Genomic DNA, 22,533 nt, shown 5'->3' on the forward strand with positions numbered 1-22,533 from the left:
TTTTAAAAGGTTCTGGGATTGTTTCTATCTTATAAAAAGGTGACGGGACTGTATCCCGCCACATCCCACCCAACATCGAGCACTGCAAACGGATGAAAAAGGGGTGCGAAGCTGGTCAACATCTTCCCAAGATAAGTATTTTTATCGAGACACAATCTCTGAGTCTTTACTCAACCAAGAGCCCTAAGGCAGGGGGTGTATTAAGTCAGAGTTGGCTTCTTCTAGTCTTTGCCTAAAAAAGCCTATCCTACAAGGCAGCAGGACATGAAGCAGGGTGTACTGGTTTACATGTTACTAGTTTAATGATAACGTGACCTGAAAATAAGTAGCAGGATAACCTGACCTGACAATAAATTTAAATAGTCGTTACTAAAAGTTATACTCAACTAAAACAAGTTATACTTATAATCAAACAGCTGATACTAGAATTTATACTTTAATTAAACAGCCGTTACTAAAAAACATATAGTAATTATAAATAGTCGTTATAAAACACAATTTATTATTTCCAACTTCACTTTTGAAAAAAAAGATCCATTTCAGATACAATCTCAGTCTTAGCCTATCAAAGAAAACAATAAATCTAACGCTTTCTAATAAACATCTATGATGACATCATCTAGATGATATCGCATTATGTATTCTAATAGTAGCTGCTAATATTCGAGCAATAAATTCATACTTTCTTGACCCCGGTTGAACTAGTTGATCATTGCTAAAATAATTTTGTTGTTAAATAGAATCGAAAGATATATATTTATAAACTGAAAAATATTTAATTTTTACATTTTTTACAACATATAAACAGTAAATAAAAAGAAATTAAACAAAGTATAAGCAGTATATTTTACCTGATAAGAGACCCATCGGAAAAGTTATCTATGTCTGAGTTAAAAGCTGAGTACTCAGAATCTAAAGATATTAAACTTAATAAAACTTTAAAACTAAAATAATTATATGTATGTTCATGATCTATTACGACAGAATACAAAATACAATGAGATGCGCAGATAAAAATAATAGTCATGTGTTTAAAAGTAAGTTTCAACTGATTCTCTTTATTTATTTTTTTATTCACTTTTATCGAAATAATTAAACAGGGTGGCCACATAAAATTTTCATTAGAAAAAGAGAATACTAGAGGATTTTAGAAGAGATTTTGCTAATTTAGAGGACTTTTTTCGCATAACTACAAACTTTTGAATGAAAATAGAGGATTTTAAAGGATAATTTTTTCTAAGTTTTAGTGCCCGTGTTTCCACACTTGTGTGGTTTGGACAGGTTTCAATAATGCCATTTTAAATGACATGGATTTGCTGAAGCGATTTTATACAATAAATCGATGGGTTACTTCTAAAACATTATATGTCCAAATTTGGGCTATATTGAGTTATGAATGTTGAAATGTCAATCTCTACGCCCTCTATCGTCTACCAAATTATAGGGAGTGGAGGAGATATCCATTTTAAGTTATTTAATAAAAACCAAATGTAAATATTTGAATTGTATACGAATTTAAACTTTTAAAATCGTTTTTCTCACAACTGTCTCGAATGGACATACAAAGTTTTAGAATTAACCCATTTAATGCGAAAATATCCTTTTACTTTTTAATCTGCAGACCAGAAATAGGTATTTTGCAGACCAGGAATGGTTATTTTTAACCTTATACTAACATCAACAAATGAAACTTGATTACGTAAAATAATAAAAACGACTCATAAATGAACTCGTTCTTTAATGTGATTAATGAACTCGTTTTTTAAGTTCTACCAACTTTACTTTCTTACATTTCAATTCACTGAGAAAACTCTCTTTATTAATTGAGGTTCTTTTTAAGGTATTACATTTGGATAAGATTGTTGTAACGTTCTTATTTTCTGCCTTAAATGCGAAGTTATCAGCATCTTTATTAAGTTCAATAATAGTTTTTTCCAAAGGAGCAACTTTGATATTTACTTCTCGAATTTCAAAAGCAACTTTTATCTTATTTTTGCTCCTTTCCTTGCTCAATTTAATTTTATATTAATGAACAAGTGATTTTTGATATTTTTGACGAGAAGATTTGACAAATTCTTTGACATTGGCAAACTGTGAGGTTCAAAGTTTTTTCTTTTCATATAGTTGCAAATTAATCGCTGAGAAATAAGACTTGTCCTTAGATACTTTAAATTCTCTAAATAGTACTGTGTTAGCCTAAAGAAAATACAAACAAAACAAAAATTTTAAATACTCTCGTTTGGCTTTATTGGAGTTTCAGAAGTCATTTTCTTTAAACCAACAAGAATTTTAGGCATTTTTACTATTAAAGCTGTTAACAGCCGGTTTCTACATAACTTAAGGAGACAAACAAGAAGTACTTCGAACAAGATTATTTCTCAATAGACTTTTATACATAAACTAGACAAGAACTGTAAAGGAACTGAGTGAAGATTGCATAAATGATTATTACTCAACTTCCCTTTTTTTTAAAAAACTCTGATATCATGTTTTATGGCAAAACCAAGATCAATTGACTCCAATAACACTTAATTTACTTTATCAGTAAAGTTAAATTTGAGCAGCTTATATACAGAGATTGCCTTTTCTAAAACATCTTTCTTTAAAAAGCTGCTGCATAAATTAAGAAGGACATTGTCTAGTGACTCGATAAAAAAAGATACTGTTGGGTTGTCAGTTTGAAAAGTGATTAAGAAATTGTTTAATGATGTTGTAATTTCCTCAAAAAAATCTAAGTTTCAGTGGAATGGTGGGATCTATCACAGCTTTAGTAAAAAAATCGAAACGGGTGTTTTGTCCAGGCTTTCCATTTCCAGGTTGACAACATTAATATTTTCAATCCGTCGGTGTGCGCAGAACTTGAAAGAATTGTCTAAAGAAGTTGCTGCTGTTAGACATTCATAGTCAACTAGCGAGAAGGAGACTCATCAAATACTTTATATACAGAAAAAAGCAATTTCTTAATATTCCAGTCAGTTGCCTTTTCCTCAGTTTGGAAAGAATGATGAAGGGTATGGAGACTACATGTACCAATATTATTATCTTTTTTACTTTCATTTACCAGATTTGAAAAGGGATTTCTAATAATTGTTAAAGTTCTTTGGATTGTAGTAAAGTCTTGAAGGACTTTTCTACGATCTAAAGAACTTAAACAATTATTATATTTAGAAAAAACGTCACCAGCTGATGACCTAAGAACTCAAAACTCCAATAAGATGTTTTTACTTCATTGTCTGTGTCATCACAAAAGCGAACATATAGATCCATTTCACTTTTGTTAGAAATTTAGTTAAAAGGTTCACCAAATAAGTAATAAGGGATTTTGTTCAATTATCTTATCATTGTTTCTTTAACAAAAGGGGCAGCACCGTGACATAAAATATAAATCCCTTTTGTTTTTACACACGTTAAATTTAGAGCAACTTGACTGTCTGGAAACATAAAACAGAACAGTTTACTTTTTGAAGAACGATGACCAAATTACATTTGCATTCAAATTTGTCTTACTGCTATCAGTAAGACAAAATTGAATGCAAATGTAATTTCCCTCACCCATCCACCCCCCTCCTGTATAAAAAAATAAATCGTATTATGGACATTCGTGGTGAACTTTCAATATTTATTTACAATTTAACCTTTCTTGCTTTTACAATAGCAAATGATTTAATCATATCTTCTAAGTCCAATTCTTTTGCAATTGCTTTTTCTATTGATAACATTGCCAGACCACCCATTCTATCCTGTGTCATTGTTGAGCGAATATACGTTTTGATTAACTTCATCTCGGAAAAGCTTCTTTCTGCTGTTGCAACAGATACAGGTAAAGTTAAAAGTATTCTGAGAGAGACAAATGAGTTTCCCAACTGATTATTATGCTGCATAAGCATTTCAAACCGATCCTGCAAAGATCCAATAGCGTGATCTAATATGCTGTTGAAAAAGTTAAGTTAAGTCTTAAAATTGTCTTCTTCAGTCATTGATTCCTCTTGACTTTCATAAGCAAACATTCTTTTTTTGGTACGACCACGCTTTTTTTCAAATTCGGGCTCAATATCTAGCTCAACAGACAATTTTCTTGCAGTTACTAACATCTTTTGAAGTTGTTCATCAGTTCTATAATTTTTAACATACTCCAAAGTGTTAGAAATTAATGAAACAGCCTGAGGAATATTTAAATTGACTTCTTGAAGAGATTTGCTTGTTTTCTCAATCTGACTCAGCACATCATACCAAGTGATAAGGCAGCAAACAAATTTAAAGTCAATTTTCTGCAGTAGTGCTCTGGACTCAGATTTGTTTTTGGTTGCTGTTACTGAAGATACAGGTAATTCGATATTCCAGAAGCTTTCTAAAGCTTGTATTATCTCTCTCAGTTGATGTCTTAATGGTTTTAATGCATCAATTCTACTTGCCCATCTGGTTTCACAAAGTCCTTTCAAAGTTAAATCTTTGACAAATTGACGTAAAATGTTCCATCGCTGAGTTGAAGATGAGAAAAATACAAACAAATGTTGCACAATGTCAAAGAATGTTACTGCGTCTAAACAGCTTCCAACAGCATCATTGACAACTAAATTCAGTGAATGAGATGAGCAAGGAACATAAAAGGCTCGTAAATTAAGATGAAGGATCTTGGCTTGAACTCCGTTTTGTTTGCTTCGCATGTTCGATCCATTATCATACCCTTGTCCTCTTAAATCTTGCATAGAAATTCCATTAGAATCCAAAGTTTCTAATATTTCTTCAGTCATTCCAGCGCCTGTAGTATCAATAATGTCAATAAAACTTAAAAAATGCTCTCTTATATCAACGTAGCTTTACTTTTCATCTGGAGTGGGCAGTATTGACACAAAACGTAGAATTATTGTCATCTTTTTCTTTGACTGCTTTAGATAAAATTTGAATAATTTCATTTTGAATATTTTTTCTCAAGTAATGACTGTAAATTTCTTTGCTTTTTATTCTCCTGATATGCTCTTTCATCGCAGGATCAAACTTGGCAAGCAGTTCCACTATTTTCAAAAAGCAACCATTACAGTCATCATAAAGTTTATCTGAAGTCCCTCGCAAAGCTACATTTTGGGACCCATGAAATTTTATAATAGAAAAAAGTCGCTCTAAGACATGCCGCCAGTGTTTTGTATCATATTACACTCGGTATTCGAGAAAATGATCAGAGAAAGATTCCTTATAATGAGCAGAAGATTTGGTAAACATCTTAGGACTTAGTCAGTTTAAGTTGTTAGAAGATGTTATGTTAATGAGATGTTAAAAACTTTGAGGAGAAGTGGTGTAAAGTTTGAGTCAAATATGGAGAAAAACCTGAATGAAAAAAGTAAACTACTTTCCAAACTTTATGTCACTGAAATATTAGACTTTCAAGAAAAGGAAAAAGGTAATGACTATGCTACAGTGAAGAGAGACTTGGTATATATTGAAGATATTACAACATTTCTGGAGTTTGTGATAAAATATTGAGGGCAGGTTCCACAAAACACATTTGTAAAGGTTGGGATGGATTCAGGTATTTATATTTTATTATTCGTCATTGCCAATAAAGGTCACGCTACAAAAAAATAATATGTTAAGAAATAACTAATATTTATTGTAAAATGTTTAAAACAATTGATCTCATAATATTTCCTTATTTTAAAGTACACATTAAAGCTGTGGTGCTATTATTTTTTCGCGTTTTATTTGAATTTTATATATTTTTAGAATTTTTGTTTAATAAATGAATACTATATATTAAAACTTGTATATTTTGTTTTTTATAAAAATTATATGCCATTTTACTTTTAAATATGTATTTAAAAGATTTTCAAACTATCAAAAATAGTTAAAAATTCTAATTTCAACCAATTTTTGGTGGTGGTGCTACTATTTTGTTTTTCGCAGCTGTGTATATATATATATATATATATATATATATATATATATATATATATATATATATATATATATATATATATATATATATATATATATATATATATATATATTTTAGTTGGGAGGACCCCATCATTTTTTTTTCGTAAGAGGGGGCCCTTAAATTATAGTTACGCTACTGCTTGCAGTAAAAATCTTAAAATACTTATATCTTTTCATTTGATCTAACTTTTCAATCTTTAGTTTTGTTCATTTAGTAACAATAGTTTGTTCATTTAGTAACAATAGTATGTACTATTATAATTAATAGGGGTCCACAAATTACGTCACGCAATTTTTGACTGTTTTAGACTCCCTACCCCCTTTCCTCATCACAACATCGTAACTTTTTAGTTACAAGTTCTGTATGATAAGACACAAAACCACTAACTTCTGCCCTCCCCCCGCCCCACCCCTAAAGCGTGACGTAATTTATGGACGACTCTTTACCTAGTTTTTTGTTTACTCTCTTAAAGTTTTATCTAATTCATAACATTTTAGCATTATTTATACCTAGTTAAACTTTCGATTACACATTTCATTGATTTATTTTTCTTTTGTTTACTCGATGCTTGTGATTCTCATAAATACTCTTATACAGGGCCGCTCCAAGCTGGCTCGGGGCCCTAGGCCAAAATTAAATTGTCAAGCTCCAAAATGTAAATGTCATTAATCTATACAATCACATTGCAAATATGATTGTAATGACTTTTTTGATAGCAAGTATTTAAGTATAAAGGTCCTTTTATATTAAAAATATATTGATATATTAAAAATTGAAGGCGAATATAAATTACTTTTTTATTTTCATTACAATTTACTTACATAAAAATTAAATTATTTCCATAACTCGACAAAATCGACTTTTAGTCGATTTAAAAAATATATTAATCGATTTTAGTCGACTATAAATATATTAGCCGATTTCGTCAACAGTCGAATTATTTAATAGCCGTAACACTAACACTAATAAAAGCGTTTGTTATTTCTTTTATGCAACAACGCGTTAATACGCGTTAAAAAAAACAACTTATAACAGTTAGAGACCATTTTTCAAGAAAATTCCCTGAATAAAGTTTATTAAAATTTAATAATTTATTGATGATGTCGCTTGCTAAGTTTTATACTTTTTAATGTCTTTTTTTGGTAATTCTTTTTGATGTGAAGTTTTTTAACAATTTTTAAAATTTAAATTTTATTTGACGTCCGATGACAATCTGTAAAAAACAGATTAAAATATCCTAAAAGAAGAATAGCATGTTTGCCGCTCTATTTTAAGTATTTACCATAACTAAAGAAAACGTTGAAATGTTTTTCAAAAAAGCTCCTCAGCAGAGTGTAAAAAATGTGTATTGCATTTATACTTAATAACATACAACGTACATATCTAAATAAATATAATTAAAATTCTTAGTTGTACCACAGTTTTTATGTTCATCTGATTTAAATATAATAATAAAGAGTAAAAAATAGTATACTACAATAATCATAATAGTTAACGAAATCGAAAAAAATAATTTATGTAAGTCTTCGTTAAGGTAATAAAAAAAATAAAAACAAATAATAATAATAAAAAATTTCTGCTTCAAATATATTAACGAATTTGAATAAAATAAATATCCTCACTTAGCTAAAATTTATTTTATGTTATAAATATCGCACTTAAGAATAAAAAAAAAATACTTCTTATCTAATTACAATGAAAACGAGATGGAGAATTAAAACTAAACATCTATAACACTGCATTGCAAAATTAATTTCCATGGATATAAACTAATACTTTGTAACTGAAATAATTGTATAGAAAGTATATCATTCTCATTGTTTAATAAAGTATAACAATGCTGGGTCGGGAAAGACGCAGAAGCACATCCGAAAGTAGTGGGCTAGATCAAACTTTATGCCCTGATGTGTACGATAACTATTCTATATTAATGTACGAAACTCAAGATGCATTTAAACACAGTGAAAAGCTTTTACGAAAACTAAAGTCATGCGAGGAGCAACTTCGCGTCGCTAATGACAAATGTAAGCAACTACTAGAAGAAAAGAGTGATCTAGAAAAAAGCATCATATCTTTCGCAAAAAATAGTAACGAGAGAGAAGACCAACTTACTAGAAATATTTTAAAAACAGAAGAAGAGTTAAGTAAGATTTCAAAGAGAAACGAATGGCTCGAAAAGCAACTTAACGTTAGGGAAGAAAGTAGAGTCAACTTAAAAGAAACGACCTCTTCGATAGAAATGGTAAAAAATCTTAAAGCAGAATTATCCGCTACGAGTACTCAATCAAATAACAAAGCAAATTCTTTAAAAAAATATAAACGAGATGACTCATCAAGCATGTCTGTTGACGACTACGACTTATCTCAAGAAAAGCAAGAAGAAGATTTTCAAACGGAACAGAAAAAAAAGAGTGAGTATTTGAAGCTTATTAACAAAACTTTAAATTTGAAAAATTTAAACTCTGCTGCACAATAAAGTTGTTTGTAATTTTGTTGTATTGTTTTTTAGGCACAACTCTAGTTTCTTCAGATACTTCAATAGTTAGCAACGAAATAAAAAATATTATTTTAAAAATAAAATCAGTTCAAAGAGAGAACGATACAAAACTGCAGACGATAGTTAAAAATTGTTGCGCAATACTTAAAGAAAACGGTTCTTTATTAAAGTCTCTTTACGACGAAAACAACACAGCAACTATAAAGATTGAAAAGTGGATCAACGGCTACATGATTCTCAAAAGAAAAAAAGAAGAGGAAAGCGAACTTAGCAAAAGAGAACATGCACGATCTACAGAGATCGAAATCGAAAATAGAAATCAAATTAAATATTTATGTGAAATGATCCAACAACTTAATGCCGAGGTTGGAATTGAAAGAGCACAAACGCAAAACTACAAAACATCTTTAACACAAATTTACAAAAATCTCGAAGAAATAGATAAAAGATTTGAAAACATATCTCACGTAGCCATAGAAAAGCTTTCCAAAGCCGAGACTAAAGTACAAAACATGATTTTAAAGTGCAGTCAAATTAAAAGCAGTCCACCATTTTCCAAAAAAAATAAAAGATTGTCAAAAACCTTGTTTAAACTGAAACGGAGAATTAGCGATTCTAAAGAAAGAATGAGCGATTCTAAAGAAAAAATAAGCGATTCAAAAGATAAATTGAGTGATTCAAAAGAAAAAATAAGCGACTCCAAAGAAAAGATATGACGTATAAAAAAAATATATATATATTAGAAAAACAATTTTAAAGGACGTACCTAAAAATAAGTTGTTGCTGTGCTGGGTATTTGGAACCTGGCTGTGCTGGTACCTATGAGTGCTCTCTGAGAGCTTCTCTCTCTCTGGAACCTAAAAGATGTTATACAACTTTCATTTACTTTTAAAATGTATTTAAATGGGTAAAAGAATTATGAAAAGTATGAATTGAGAATATGAATTTAATAAAAAAATATTAACTTTATATCTTAAAAAGAATGACAATTCAAAAAAAAATATTAATATGCGGAATAAAATGTTAGGCATGTAGCGTTTGGTATGCATTGCATACCAAACTTCACCACGCACGTGCCTGTAAAACATTCCTGAGAATTATCTCAATTGCAAATAAAAAGGTGCCGCAATCCTTTTTCTTTAAAAATATCGATAAAATTATATTTAAAAAAGTTAAATCCATAAAAATAAGTTTTAATTTAATGCTGTTGAAAGAGATTTTGAATATCAAAAAATTAGTTTATGCCCCTAAAATGTTAAAAAGAGAGGACATGCCAGCATGACACTTTATAAGAAAGCTGATTTTTTTAATTACTAAGAAAGTGGTGGTAATTGAACTGGGTACTTCTTGCTGACGAACCGAGAATTCTACCACAACCGTAATACCTTTGTTAAATATTTTATTTAAAATAGTTCCAATTATATAAAACAAAACTAATCATTTTTTTCACTCCTAATCTTAACAAAGCAGATTTAAACAGCTTTTGCTCATCAATGCTTTATCCTAGGAGGATTAATGCAATCTTTTTTTATATAGTTATTTATCCTAAGAGGATTAATCCAATCTCTTTTATATAGTTATCTTAAGAAAACTAATATAACCTTTTTTATGCAATGTTTCTTGACTGGAATTCGAAAATAAAGAAATGATTATTTTATATTTGCAAAGTTAAAACCTTATTTAAATTTAAAACTAGATCAAAATTTGTGAAAAAATTTAAACTTGACTTAAATCTAACATAGGGTACCTAAAACTTAGTGGGTTGACTTATAATATATATTATAGGTACAGATTCTATGCCAATGAGAAACGCAAATTTTAGCTATCTTTTATGATTTAAGAGTTATGATCATTTAAAAGTTCTGACTTTTCTCATTATTATAACCTTCTGTTGTTAATACTTTGAAGATCTATATTTTTAAAGTGAAGCATCAAAAAATAATCTATTTCAGATCTACATTTAGTATGTTTGGTGAGCAAAACCAAAATGCAAAACTTTTAGCAATAAGAATACCAGAGATCTCAAAACACAACTTAATAATCTATCATTAAATATTTAAAACATTTAGTAGAAAATAAACATGAATCTGTAAAAGATAAGTATCAAAAAGGATAAATCTAATGTTAAAAAAAGTAATAAATTATTAAAATAGAAATATTAAATGCAAAACTTGAAAACTGTTTAAAAAGCAACATTTTTGAAGAAGTAGAAAATTTAAAGATTTCTTAAATGGGATAAAAATAGTTCATACAAATCTACTTTTAAAATCACTGTTGTATCTGCTATAGAATCACTTTGCACAACAACACATGTTTTTATCTTTATACTAATTTTTTTTAAACATATTGTGGCCAATTGGTTTGTTGGCTCAATTTTCTTGCAAATATAACTGATTAACTTTTTTTTATGTTAATTAAACTGTTATGTTAACGATCTTACATATTAGTTTCCCTATTTATTTATGTTTGACTAAACAAACTAATGACTTTATGCTGCCTAGATGTGATAACTGCCCAGGCATCAACACACTGAAAAAGTACTCTACTAATTTGTTTGATAAGCATAGTATTAAAGGAACCAGCTTCAACCAGTGACAAAAAGCTAAAAAAACAAAAACGGATTTAGTTCCAGTAACTCTTCCAGTGATTTATTTTATTGATCTTATCAATGCAGCTAAGAAAATGTATGAAAAGTGTAGAAAAAAAGTATTTAAGAAACAATTTTTCTATGCACTGAGTTGATGCAGCTTGTCTTGCAAAAAAAAAAAACAACAACAATTTGTTCTACAACTTAATGTGCTGTTACTTATTTTCAGAATTAATTTTAAGTAAAAGATTTCCTATCTTTGTGCTTAATGGCATGCACATAAAACTGTTAGATAACCTTTAATTTTATAATCACTCGAGGTTAGAATTTAAATATGGAGCCAATAGTGCAACTTATTCAACAGTTAAATAAAACAAGAAATCACTATTGTTTTACAATAACAAACCACTTTAGAGATGAAAAGAATTTTATTTAATACTCTTCATACTAATGTTTCAAAAATGCAGTAAAAATTGTTGAAACATTTGAAGAAAACCGAGACATCCTTGTTATGTTCATAAAGCTGTCTACTTTTTTAAACACTTCAAGCCCAAAAAGTGGTAGTAAAGGATCTGACAAAATCAAAAAAAAAAATGCATTGATTACTCCTAAACAGTTAACCTTTACACTGAACTAGACCCATATCCTCTTCCTAGAATAGATGATATGATAAATAATGATATAAAGTAATTTCTGCCTTTGACTTTAAAAGTGCTTACCACCAAATTCCTATAAAAAACTCAGAAAAAATATACAGCATTTGAGGTTAATGGTAAATTGTTCCAATTTTGCAGGATTCCATTTGGAGTAACTAATGGTGTGTCTATGTTACTTAGATCTATGGACAAATTTGTTTAAAATGTTTCATGACACTTTTCCATAGATAAGAGGTATCGGTGGCTATGATCAGGCACATCATGATGAAAATCACTAATGGTTTGTTGTTGAATGTGATGCATCAGAGTTAGCAGCATCAGCAACCTTTAAGCAAAATGGTCGCCCAGTTGCTTTTATGTTTTGGACATTAAACAGGAACGAAATTAATTACCAAAAAGTAGAAAAAGAAGCTTTGGCTATTATTGAAGCTGTTCAAAAGTGGCAACATTTATTGCTAAGAAATTAAATCCAGTTAATCACTGATCAGCATTCTGTAGCTTTAATTTTTGATAACCAAAAGAAAAAAAAGATTAAAATTAGTAAGATTTAGTGCTGAAGGATGGATTTAGCAAAGTTCAGTTACACTATATCGTATTGCCCTGGAAGCAATAATATTATTCCTGATGCACTTGCGCTTGCTTTTTGTGTCACAACTTAACTTCAAACACACCTAAGTAATATACATAACTATCCACTATCACTAGATTTAACAAAGTGAAGCATACACTTGTATGCTTCACTTTGTTAAATCTACAAACCTACCATTTTCTACAGAGGAGGTCAAGAAAGTTTGTTCCAACTGCCATATTTATTTAAAATTTAATAATCAGAATTAAAGAATCAGAAAGTTTTATCGATCTGCAAATGTCAGTGAGTTAATCAAATGATACGTCTAACGGATCTTCTCAGTATAGACTTAAAAGGATCATTGCCATCTAATTCTAGAAATAAATATATATTTACAGTTATTGACGAATACTCAACAGCGGCTGTGGAATTTTCAGATCAAAATATTCTCCTTTTGTAGTTTTCCAACTTACATTCATTGACAGAGACTCGTTCATATCTAATGAATTAAAATCTTACTTTATGCAGAAAGGAATTGCAACAAATGATTCTACTCCATATCATTTTATCAGTAATGGATAAGCTTAGAGACAAAATGGTTTGAGAAATATTTGTTAGGCACTAAAAAACCATATCTTAGATGTTAGAAATTAAGAAACTGTTCTATCTGATGCCCTTCATTCACTCTGTTTGCTGCTATCAACTGCAACTAGTTGTACACCCTATGAGAGATTATTCAATTTTCCCCAGCGCTCATCGTGTGGAACTTCATTGGTTAACTCCTATCCCTTTTTTTCTAATGGAACCAGGAGTTAACCCTCATGGCTAACTCCTGGTCCCATTTTTCTAAGACGTTTTGTACGAAATAATAAAAATGATAATCTTGTTGATAAAGTTGAATTAGTGGATGTAAATCCAACATATGGTAATATTTGTTACTCAGATGGACAAGAACCGACTGTTTCACTTTAAGATTTTGCACCATAATCTGCCCCACAAGAAAAGTTTTATATTATTTATGAGAATATTATTAAGAAATCTTACAAAAATGTAACTGCTGAAGTAATTGATGTAAATAATAGTCCATCATGACATTCTATGACGCTTTACTAGAACTTGCAAAGTTTCCATAAAATATGATGACTTTATATTAAAATGTTGAAACTAGATTGTTGACTTTTCAATATAGATGGGAAGATTGTTGTGATTTCTTGATTGTTGTGATTTCTAGTGTTTATATTGTTATTTATTTTGCTATTTATGTTATATATATATATATATATATATACATATAAAGCCTTTATCAAAAGGTCTTGATTTTATGAGTTTACAACATAATATTAATTACATCCTATGACTACATTCAAGAAATTCATGATTAGTTGATACTAGCTGTATGCCTAATTTAAACATAATGATAAACCAATAAACTTGGTTCCTACTCTCAGATATTGAAAAAAACTACTCTAAAATGTTGAAAAAATGGAGGGTTAGAATAGTCAAAGAAATTTTAAAAATCATAAAGTAATAGCCCTGGTTAAAGTGGTAAGTGGTGGAAAAAATGAAAGTAAGATCAGTTTCCTAATATTTTGACTAAACTTTAAATAAGCAACTTGTGCTAAAGTAGTCTTTTTACTGTCTACGTATTTCTATACTTCATGGACTAGCTTTCATATGGGTATATGCAAAAATTTCACTTCAAAAACACTTTGTGCATAAAATTATTTACTCTGTATGACATAATGTTTAATTACTAATTGAACTAATCAAGAGAAAATATAAACTTTGCTTTTTTTTAATAAAACCAAAGTTTATATTTCCTCTAGATTAGTTCAATTAGACTCTACCTCTAGAGGTAGGAGGAATATAAATAGTTCTAGCTAAAATTGTTGCCAAAGTTTGTGCAGGAAGGAATGTACTTGCTAGAAGGCATTTTATTTAGGTATTATATTTATTAATTTTTTGTTTTTTTTTGTTTGTAGTATTGATTTGTAGTTTCTTAGTATTACAATATATAATAGTAGCTAAAGTGCATTCATAACTTTATTTTCTTCAAACTTCATTTTTATAACTTTGCAACTTAAGAAAAGACTTAAGGGCTACGCTAAAAAGATTTTTTAAGATTTTTTTTTTTAAACATCTTCACTTCTATTGCAAATTGTATGATTCAGGAAAACAAGATGAAGAGAGCAAGTTCCAAACTAATGTTCAAGGAAAAAAACTAGATGAATAAGAATTTTTGGAGCACTTAGGAGAACAGTCACAGTAAAAAGATAAGAGAACAGTCACAGTAAAAGGATGAATTGAATGATGAGTAGTACGAGAATGAACTTTAGTAGATGACACAAGAGAGGTAGCTTTTTAGAGCAGCGCCCATTATAGTATTTATATAAAAGAGAAAGAGAAGCAACATTACAAAGATGTGACAATGGTTGAAAGTTGGCTGCAAGAGCAGATCCAACTATATTTACAATGCATTTTTGCACCTAGTCTAAAAGTGAAAGGACATCATTTGGTGACTCGCTCCAAATATGACAACAGTATTCCATACAAGGACAAATTTAAGATTTATAAAAATAAAGAATAGAATCCAGAGTAAAAAAGTGGCAAGCACTATAAAGAGATGCAACCTTATGCTAATTTTGCAATCAATTTGATATATGGTTTCTGAGAAAGATCGGAAGTAAGAGTTAACCCTATACAAAGACAAAGGGTAGATGACTCTTCAAGTACATTACCATTCATAGATAAAGGAAGACTTAGATTGATGCGATAATGATTTGCAGAAAATTTTTTTTTGAGTTTTACAAAAGTTTAAGTTCACCAGCCACTGAGAGCCCAATGCTGTAGAAAAAGTGGAATCCTTTTCAAGCATAAAACGCCTTCTCCAAGCAATCAGAAAGTGTTGGTTCTTATCAAGACAAGGATAAATGGTATCAACAGTGAACAATCCCACCTTATATGCGAGATGTTCTATGAGATCATTAATGTAAACTAATAAAAGTATAGGGCCAAGGATAGAACCTTGAGGAACTCCTGAAGTAACAGGAAATAAAATTCTTAAATTAATTCCAAAAATTCTTATTCGTCTAGTTGTTTTCCTTAAACACCAGTTATTTGGAATTCACTTCCTTCATCTTGTTTTTCTGATTTATATAATTTGCAATCTTTTAAGTCATCTATAAATCATCATCTTCCCCTATAAACTTAATCGTTTCTCCTCCAATAACTTCCAACTCTAATAGTGGTTGCTTGCATCCTTGTTGGAAGTAAAGATGTTGAAAAATGAATATATTAAAAAAAATGAAGAAGAGTGCTGTTCATTTAGGACAACTTTTATACTACAAAACAATGTATTATAAAGGCATCTATGCCAGCCTAATAGATGAAGAAGGGGTGCTTAGCTGATCAAGAAATAGAATCTGTTTACTCCTTGAGTCTTTGACTAGGAGGCTACAAGACAGTAGCCAAATACATTTAATGTCTACCCAAGATGAGTATTTTTATCAAGACAACATCTCTATATCCCAAACTTTTGAATGAATTAATGACCTCACAAATTTTATTATAAATAAATTTGAAAAAAAAATGAATTGAAAAAAAATATAAAAATATATAACAAAAATTAAAAAAACAAATAATTACAATAAAAAAATTATGCTTCGTAACACAGGTCAACAGAAAAAAAAAATTTTCCGAGATAACAATTTGTTTTTTGTATAGCATTTCTCATTTTGATTTCAAATATGCAACTCATTTTTTACCATCACATCAAGTTGTAAAGATATTTAGGTTCAAATCTTTAGTATTTGGGGTAAAGTCCCTAAATATTGTCGAAAAAAAAGTTATTCAGAAAAATTTTTAAATAAATTTTAAAAAACATAAATATTTTTACTCAAAATTTATTGACAAAAAAAAGATGTGAAAAAATGCTAAAGACTCTTAAAAAAATTCTAACAGAATTTTTTTCAGCAATAATACAAAAAGTACTTAATTTTCAAAAATGTTATTCATTTGTAAAAAAAGTTTTTTTTACAAACGAATAACATTTTTAAAATCTTTATGAAAATACGCTTCTATTAAGACCCAGGTTGACATACTTTTGAATAACTTTTTTTTCAACAATATTAGGGACTTTACCCCAGATACTAAAGATTTGAACCTAAATATCTTTACAACTTAATGTGATGGTAAAAAATGAGTTGCATATTTGAAATCAAAATTAGAAATGCTATACAAAAAACAAATTGTTTGCTTGGTGCCAGAAAAAACATTTTTTTGTTGTTGACCAGTGTAATTAAACTCATATTGAACAAATTATCTATATATATATATATATATATATATATATATATATATATATATATATATATATATATATATATATATATATATATATATATATATATATATATATATATATATATATATATATATATATATATATATATATATACATATATATATATATATATATATATATATATATATATATCTGATATCTTAATATTGGTCAAGCTTATAATAAAGCCTATTTAATAAAAAAGTTGAGGCTAAACAAATTTAAAAATTAAAACTATAACAGAACTATATATATATGTGTGTGTGTGTGTGTGTGTATGTGTGTGAGTATATATTTGCATGTCAAAACTTTTAGAGATTAAGGTCAGCAGTTGTATGCCAAAGTAAAGTTGAGATAGATTGGCCTTTGTGTCTACATTGCGGAATACCAACCTGGATTTCCCAGGCCATATTAATTATATCAATTCACCTAATTACCAGGAAATAGGTTTCTCCAACAAAATATTTGAAAAAAGTAACAAAAAAAATGAGAGACAACCTTAGTAGACAATAGATTTGATTTAATTTTTTACTTTTAATTTATCCTTCCAGGAAATGTTGTTCTAGTAAAAAAAATTTCGGAAAAAATAGTAGAATATGTTCCCATATATGTGTATAAAAGTATTTGGAAAAAAGATTCAATGAAAATAACATCACTGAGGACTATATAAATTCAATTTTATTAGCATTTTTGCTGAGTGAAAAAAAATGGATAAAAATAAATTGATAAAAATAAATTGATAAAGCAATAAAAAATATTAATTTTGGCTTAAGTTCGAAATTTAGTTATTGGCTTCAAATATATATTCCTTAGCACTTTTGATTCTCTGATCAAAGAAAATATACACTAAAATCCATCAAAGTATACAATTAATTTCATAGTATTTAGTTGTATTAAATTTCATAAAGTGTATTTAGTTGTATTAAATTTATGAAGACTAGTTGACTTAAAATTTATGAAGACTAGTTTTTTAATAATTACAAAAAATATATTAGTTAATAATCAGGAATGTGGAGTCCCAAAATGGACTCCGAAAGTTTTTTTTTTTCCAGGAGCTTCAATAATGAAAAAAAGCGTCAGACTAATGAGCATTATGTTTGCAATTAATACTAATTTCATTCTCTATGGCAGCAATGACTTTAAACTCTTTAAGAATTTTGTTCAACTGTTTTAAATACTTTAATATAAAATTAAAAAAAAAATTTATATCCCTATGAAGTTACATTTTTTTTTTTTAATTGGATTGTTTTGAAATTTTTTTGTATATCCCTGTCTTCCTTTTTATATAAGTATGTTTTAAGAACTTTTTTAATTTTATTTTGATTCATTCCTAACAAGGCTGCAAGCAACTACTATTAAGTTGGGAGTTACAAGAAAAAAGAGTTATAGAGCAAGGAAACAGTTGACAGAAGACTTAAAAAGTTGAAGGTTGTATGAGTCAGGAAAACATGAAGATGGGAGAGAGTTAAATGGGTTGAGATGTGGGAAAAAAAACTAGATGAATCAATCTTTTTTTAGCATGCAGGGACAGATTAAGTAAAAGAATGAGACTTTTTTAAATGATGACTCAAGCGAGAATGAGTTTTAGTTGATAGAACTATATATGATAGCTCCAGCCCAAATATGACAACAGTATTCCATACAGGGACAAATAAGAGATTTGTAGAGGTAGAGACTAGAATCAGGAGTAAAAAAATGGCAAGCACGATAACGAGAAGCAAGATGCTATTTTAGCAATTGATTGTATATATGGTTTCTGTGAAAAGTCAGTTGTAAACAATAATTAAAGAAGACATAAAAAAGAAGGACTCAGTGAGAGGGTTACCATTCATTAGTATAGAAATGTCGACAGTGTAAGATAGTTGTTTGCAGTAAATAACTGAGTTTTGTTGGAGTTAAAATTTACAAGCCAATATGAGCCACAATCTGTTACAGAAGTGAGATCAGTTTCAAGATTGGCTGCCTTTTCTAAGCAATCGAAAAGAGAAGACATTTTGTCAAGACAAGTATAAAGTTGAGTCATCAGCAAAAAGAGCCACTTTAGGTATAAGGTTGTTGGGGAAATCATTAATGTAGATAAGAAACAAAACAGGACCAAGGATAGAATCTTGAAGTATCCCAGAAGTTACTGGAAATAATGAAGAGTGTTGGCTTTCAAGAATGACTTTATTTAAGCTTTCCAAGATACACCATATGAAACAAGTTTATGGAGAAGACCAGCATGCCAAACTTTATCGAAAGCATTAGATATGTCAAGAGCAACATGGTTAGCCTCTAATCTAATGCATGATAAAATCACAGCAGTTAGTAAGTCAGTGGTATAGCAAGACAATCAAAAACTGTATTGTTTGTTTAACAGTAAGTTATTTGACTCAAGATGGGTATTGACTCAAGATAACAATAGTTATTTGAGTTATTTGACTCAAGAAGTTATTGACTCAAGATAACAGTAGTTATTTGACTAAAGATGGGATGTGAGAAAAAGACTTTATATTAATATAAATACGTTTTGAAAATTCATTACTATTCACTATAATATTAAATCTACTTTACATTAAAATAACATAAAAAAGTAAACAAATTCATACACTCAAAAATGTTGAGTTTACCTTTTTATTGAATTCGTTATTTAAATCTTTATAAACATTATTATTATATATTCCAAGCAAGTACTCGCTTTGAAGGCGTTGTTCAGCAAGTAAATGCTGAATTCTTTCACGAAAAGAACGTATTTCATTGTCAACTTTTCTTTTTGTATCATCCTCTTAAAATAAATTTTCTGTAAATTAATGAACTTTTTTATCTAATGTTTTTATAACTGATGAAAATTTATTTGTAAACTTAATGTAAATTTTTTTTTTTTTATAATCAAATATTTTTGTATAAAAAGTATCTAAAACAATAAACTATTTAAAAACCCTTACGAATTTCATTCCAGACCATTAGGGAGTTTTCTGTTTCATGTGAAGTATAGGAGTGTTCAGAAAATATCCACATTGTCCCATCATCCTCACAAGGTACTTGTTGATTATAACTCATGACTTTTTATTATAATATCATTTATATTTTTAATAAACATTCATACATTAATCATTATAATATAATTATCACTGTTATCATTGTGTAAATAATTACTTTATTATAACTACTATTATCATCGTTGTTTATACTCATGTTATATCTTTAGGTATTTACTTTATATTAGTACTTGTAAATTTTATTAAAAGGTTTCATTTTATTTCAAAATATATTTGATTTGATTTGATCTAAACAATCAATCAATAAATTTCTGAAACAAATTTCTTGTAAATTTGGTTAATTTAATTCCTACAATAACACAAAATTTTTTTTATATTATCGAAAAGGTTTTCTTAAATAACAACAACGACAATTATGCTTTCATTGCACACACACACACACACACACACACACACACACACACACACACACACACACACACACACACACACACACACACACACACACACACACACACACACACACACACACACACACACACACACACGCGCGCGCGCACGCACACACACTCACACCCACGCACGAACGCACACACAAAATACAGTTGTTGAAAGTTTGAGGATACCAATAGATTCTAATAGATATATTATTTAAGGTAATTGTGTTAGGAGCGTAAGGCAAAACTTTAAATTTTTTTGTTTGCTTATTTGTTTTAATTCCACAGTTCAGTAACCTAACTGCAAGTATTTTTATGTAATCTAAGTTGAAATTGTTTAGGCTCAATTTTGTGTGAACTGTTATAATTAAAACCTAGCTGCTTGTTTTCAGAGAAATATGAAATAAAAAAGACTTTATTTAAAATATTAAAACATCTTATTAAAAATAAAAAAAACTTTTTTTAATAGGATGAGAATGATTAGCAGCCTGTTAAAAAGTAAATCACATGAGTTGGCGTTAGATTGAATTGAGAAGAGCAAAACTTATAAATTGATTTTAAAACATGAAAAACTTTTTGTTTGGTTACCGGGATACTGCGTTTTGTTCCATAATGGCAATAGTCTATTGGAAACGCTGACCGATTCTATCGTTTTTCGAACGTGATACCCTTGTGCGAACCTTGCACCAGTCTTATAACTAGCAACCAGACAATCTCTAATGGACTTATTATAAAAGGACAAAAATAGACTTCGACAAAGCACTAATTGCAACAATTTTAATTACAGCTATCAAAAATGAATTGTCTATAAAAAATGTTTGTCTTTCTAGACAATCATTTTAAAAACGGACACTAAATGAACAATCTCGATTTTTTAATGAGGTATAGAAGATCTATTTAATATATAATTTGGACTTATAACGAGTAATTAAATTTTCACTGCAGCATCGTTTCAAAAACTGAAAACGAGCACAAAATTAAAAATACAATTTTTCTAACAGAAGTTCATTTTTTAATTTTTTGTCCAGCGTGTGCTGTTGATTAAAAAGTTAATGTCTATTTAAAAACCTCAAAATGAACTATTTTGTGCTCAATTGAAGTTCATTAATTACTCAGTTCAGTTGTTTTTCAATTCTCTGTGAATGTGCGTGTTTTTTACTTTCATTTTATTGATGAATATGTACGCAAGTTTTAAACAATAATTAATCATGGGCAATGATCGTCATTTAGAGTTTTGATGTCATTTCAATATTTTTTTAATATTATAAATTTACTACATAACAATCTTCAAATAATACGGTAATGAAAGATTTCTGGTTTTATGAAATCAAGTAAATTTAGACAAAATCATAGACACCAAATAGACAAAAAATTATGCTTTGTAGACTTATGAAGTGAAAATTATTTTTTAACTGAGCAATCTTAGGACACCATTAAAAATTTGATAGACACAACAAGGACAAAAAATTAAACATTTATTGTGTCCATTACAACATACAGAATTGTCTATGTCTGTGTTGTAAGTCTATCCATAGACTAGTCTGGTTACTACTTATAACATGTCAAGTAGTTTAAATAAGGGTAGTTCTAAGCTCTAGTCTTGATCTAATTAATATTTATCAGTTATATAGATAATGGTTTTTAACACTTTAAAAATATTAAATAACTTAAAAACTAGAAATCTATGCAGCGTGTTCTTTGCGAGTAAAACTTTACGCAACTTTAAGTTAAAATTTTTGCAATTAAATTTTGACGGGATAACTTTAAATTAAAATGAATGAAAGTTGCGTTTAAACAAAAATAAGTCTTATCTAGTGTAAAAATTTGTTTTGATTTAAATAAAAAATATTTCGCTATTAATTTTGTTAACTGAATTTAGATACCGATTAAAGTGAAAAATATTGCAACATTAAGTAACAAATTAATAGATAAATAAACCATAAACTTGTAAAAAAAAAAAAAAAAAAAAAAAATCAAAATCAATAAACTTCTTTAGAAACCTCTCAGCAGTTGACAAATTTTATCATACCAAGTTGTTTTCATGTTTGTGTTTATACTTGTCTTTAATAAAGTCAACAATAAATTATCTTCTGGAAATTTTCATTAAATAAGATGACTGCTCAGTAATCGTGGAAGCAGTTCGAAAATACGTAGCAAAAAAATCCCGGATGATTGTATTACCTTGCCAATAGTTTAGCAAAACTTAGCTATATATTTCTTCGACAGAAAATAAGAAAGTATTATGTTCAGTTCGGAAGAAGATACAATGATGGAATAACTTCTGTATTAATTAATACAGTAGTTATTCCATCATTGTATCTTTTAAAAACTCAAGTTTTTAATCATGTTTTTGCAATTTATAAAACAATTACAAATAACATTGAGCTTAAGCGTCAGCGTGGCACTTTTTGCAATCGGCTTTGGAAATACTGTAGGTTACAAAAACTCCTCGTGTACTTAAATATCCAAACCATTGTGAAAATTAGAAATATTTCGGGAAATGTGCCTCATTGTTAAAAAAGTTTAAAAATACAAA

The 22,533-nt window shown here is 28.6% G+C and overlaps 2 protein-coding genes across 2 annotated transcripts; one reads left to right on the forward strand and one right to left on the reverse strand.

Moving 5' to 3' along the window:
• Positions 1-420: 420 nt before the first annotated feature.
• Positions 421-20,533, reverse strand: LOC136071862 (uncharacterized). The gene is made up of 5 exons (XM_065797398.1): positions 19,507-20,533; positions 19,192-19,346; positions 9,196-9,286; positions 852-912; positions 421-715 (listed from the first exon to the last, which is right to left on the reverse strand). The coding sequence occupies exons 1-5, from the start codon at positions 19,619-19,621 to the stop codon at positions 616-618; spliced, it is 522 nt and encodes a 173-aa protein (XP_065653470.1). The 5' UTR covers positions 19,622-20,533; the 3' UTR covers positions 421-615.
• LOC136080581 (cingulin-like) lies at positions 7,643-9,398 on the forward strand. Its single transcript, XM_065797397.1, has 2 exons — positions 7,643-8,343; positions 8,442-9,398. The coding sequence occupies exons 1-2, from the start codon at positions 7,770-7,772 to the stop codon at positions 9,143-9,145; spliced, it is 1,278 nt and encodes a 425-aa protein (XP_065653469.1). The 5' UTR covers positions 7,643-7,769; the 3' UTR covers positions 9,146-9,398.
• Positions 20,534-22,533: the final 2,000 nt, after the last annotated feature.

Source organism: Hydra vulgaris, chromosome 05, assembly GCF_038396675.1.
Source record: "Hydra vulgaris chromosome 05, alternate assembly HydraT2T_AEP".
NCBI classification, from domain to species: Eukaryota; Metazoa; Cnidaria; class Hydrozoa; order Anthoathecata; family Hydridae; genus Hydra; species Hydra vulgaris.

Excerpts from the sequence above, each read along its gene's own strand:
- LOC136080581 (XM_065797397.1), top strand. The coding sequence starts at position 7,770 with ATGCTGGGTCGGGAAAGACGCAGAAGCACATCCGAAAGTAGTGGGCTA. Across the intron at positions 8,344-8,441 it reads AACGGAACAGAAAAAAAAGA|GCACAACTCTAGTTTCTTCA; the intron begins GTGAGTATTTGA and ends ATTGTTTTTTAG.
- LOC136071862 (XM_065797398.1), bottom strand. The coding sequence starts at position 19,621 with ATGAGTTATAATCAACAAGTACCTTGTGAGGATGATGGGACAATGTGG. Across the intron at positions 9,287-19,191 it reads ATAACGAATTCAATAAAAAG|GTTCCAGAGAGAGAGAAGCT; the intron begins GTAAACTCAACA and ends AACATCTTTTAG. Across the intron at positions 913-9,195 it reads CAGCAACAACTTATTTTTAG|ATTCTGAGTACTCAGCTTTT; the intron begins GTACGTCCTTTA and ends TAATATCTTTAG.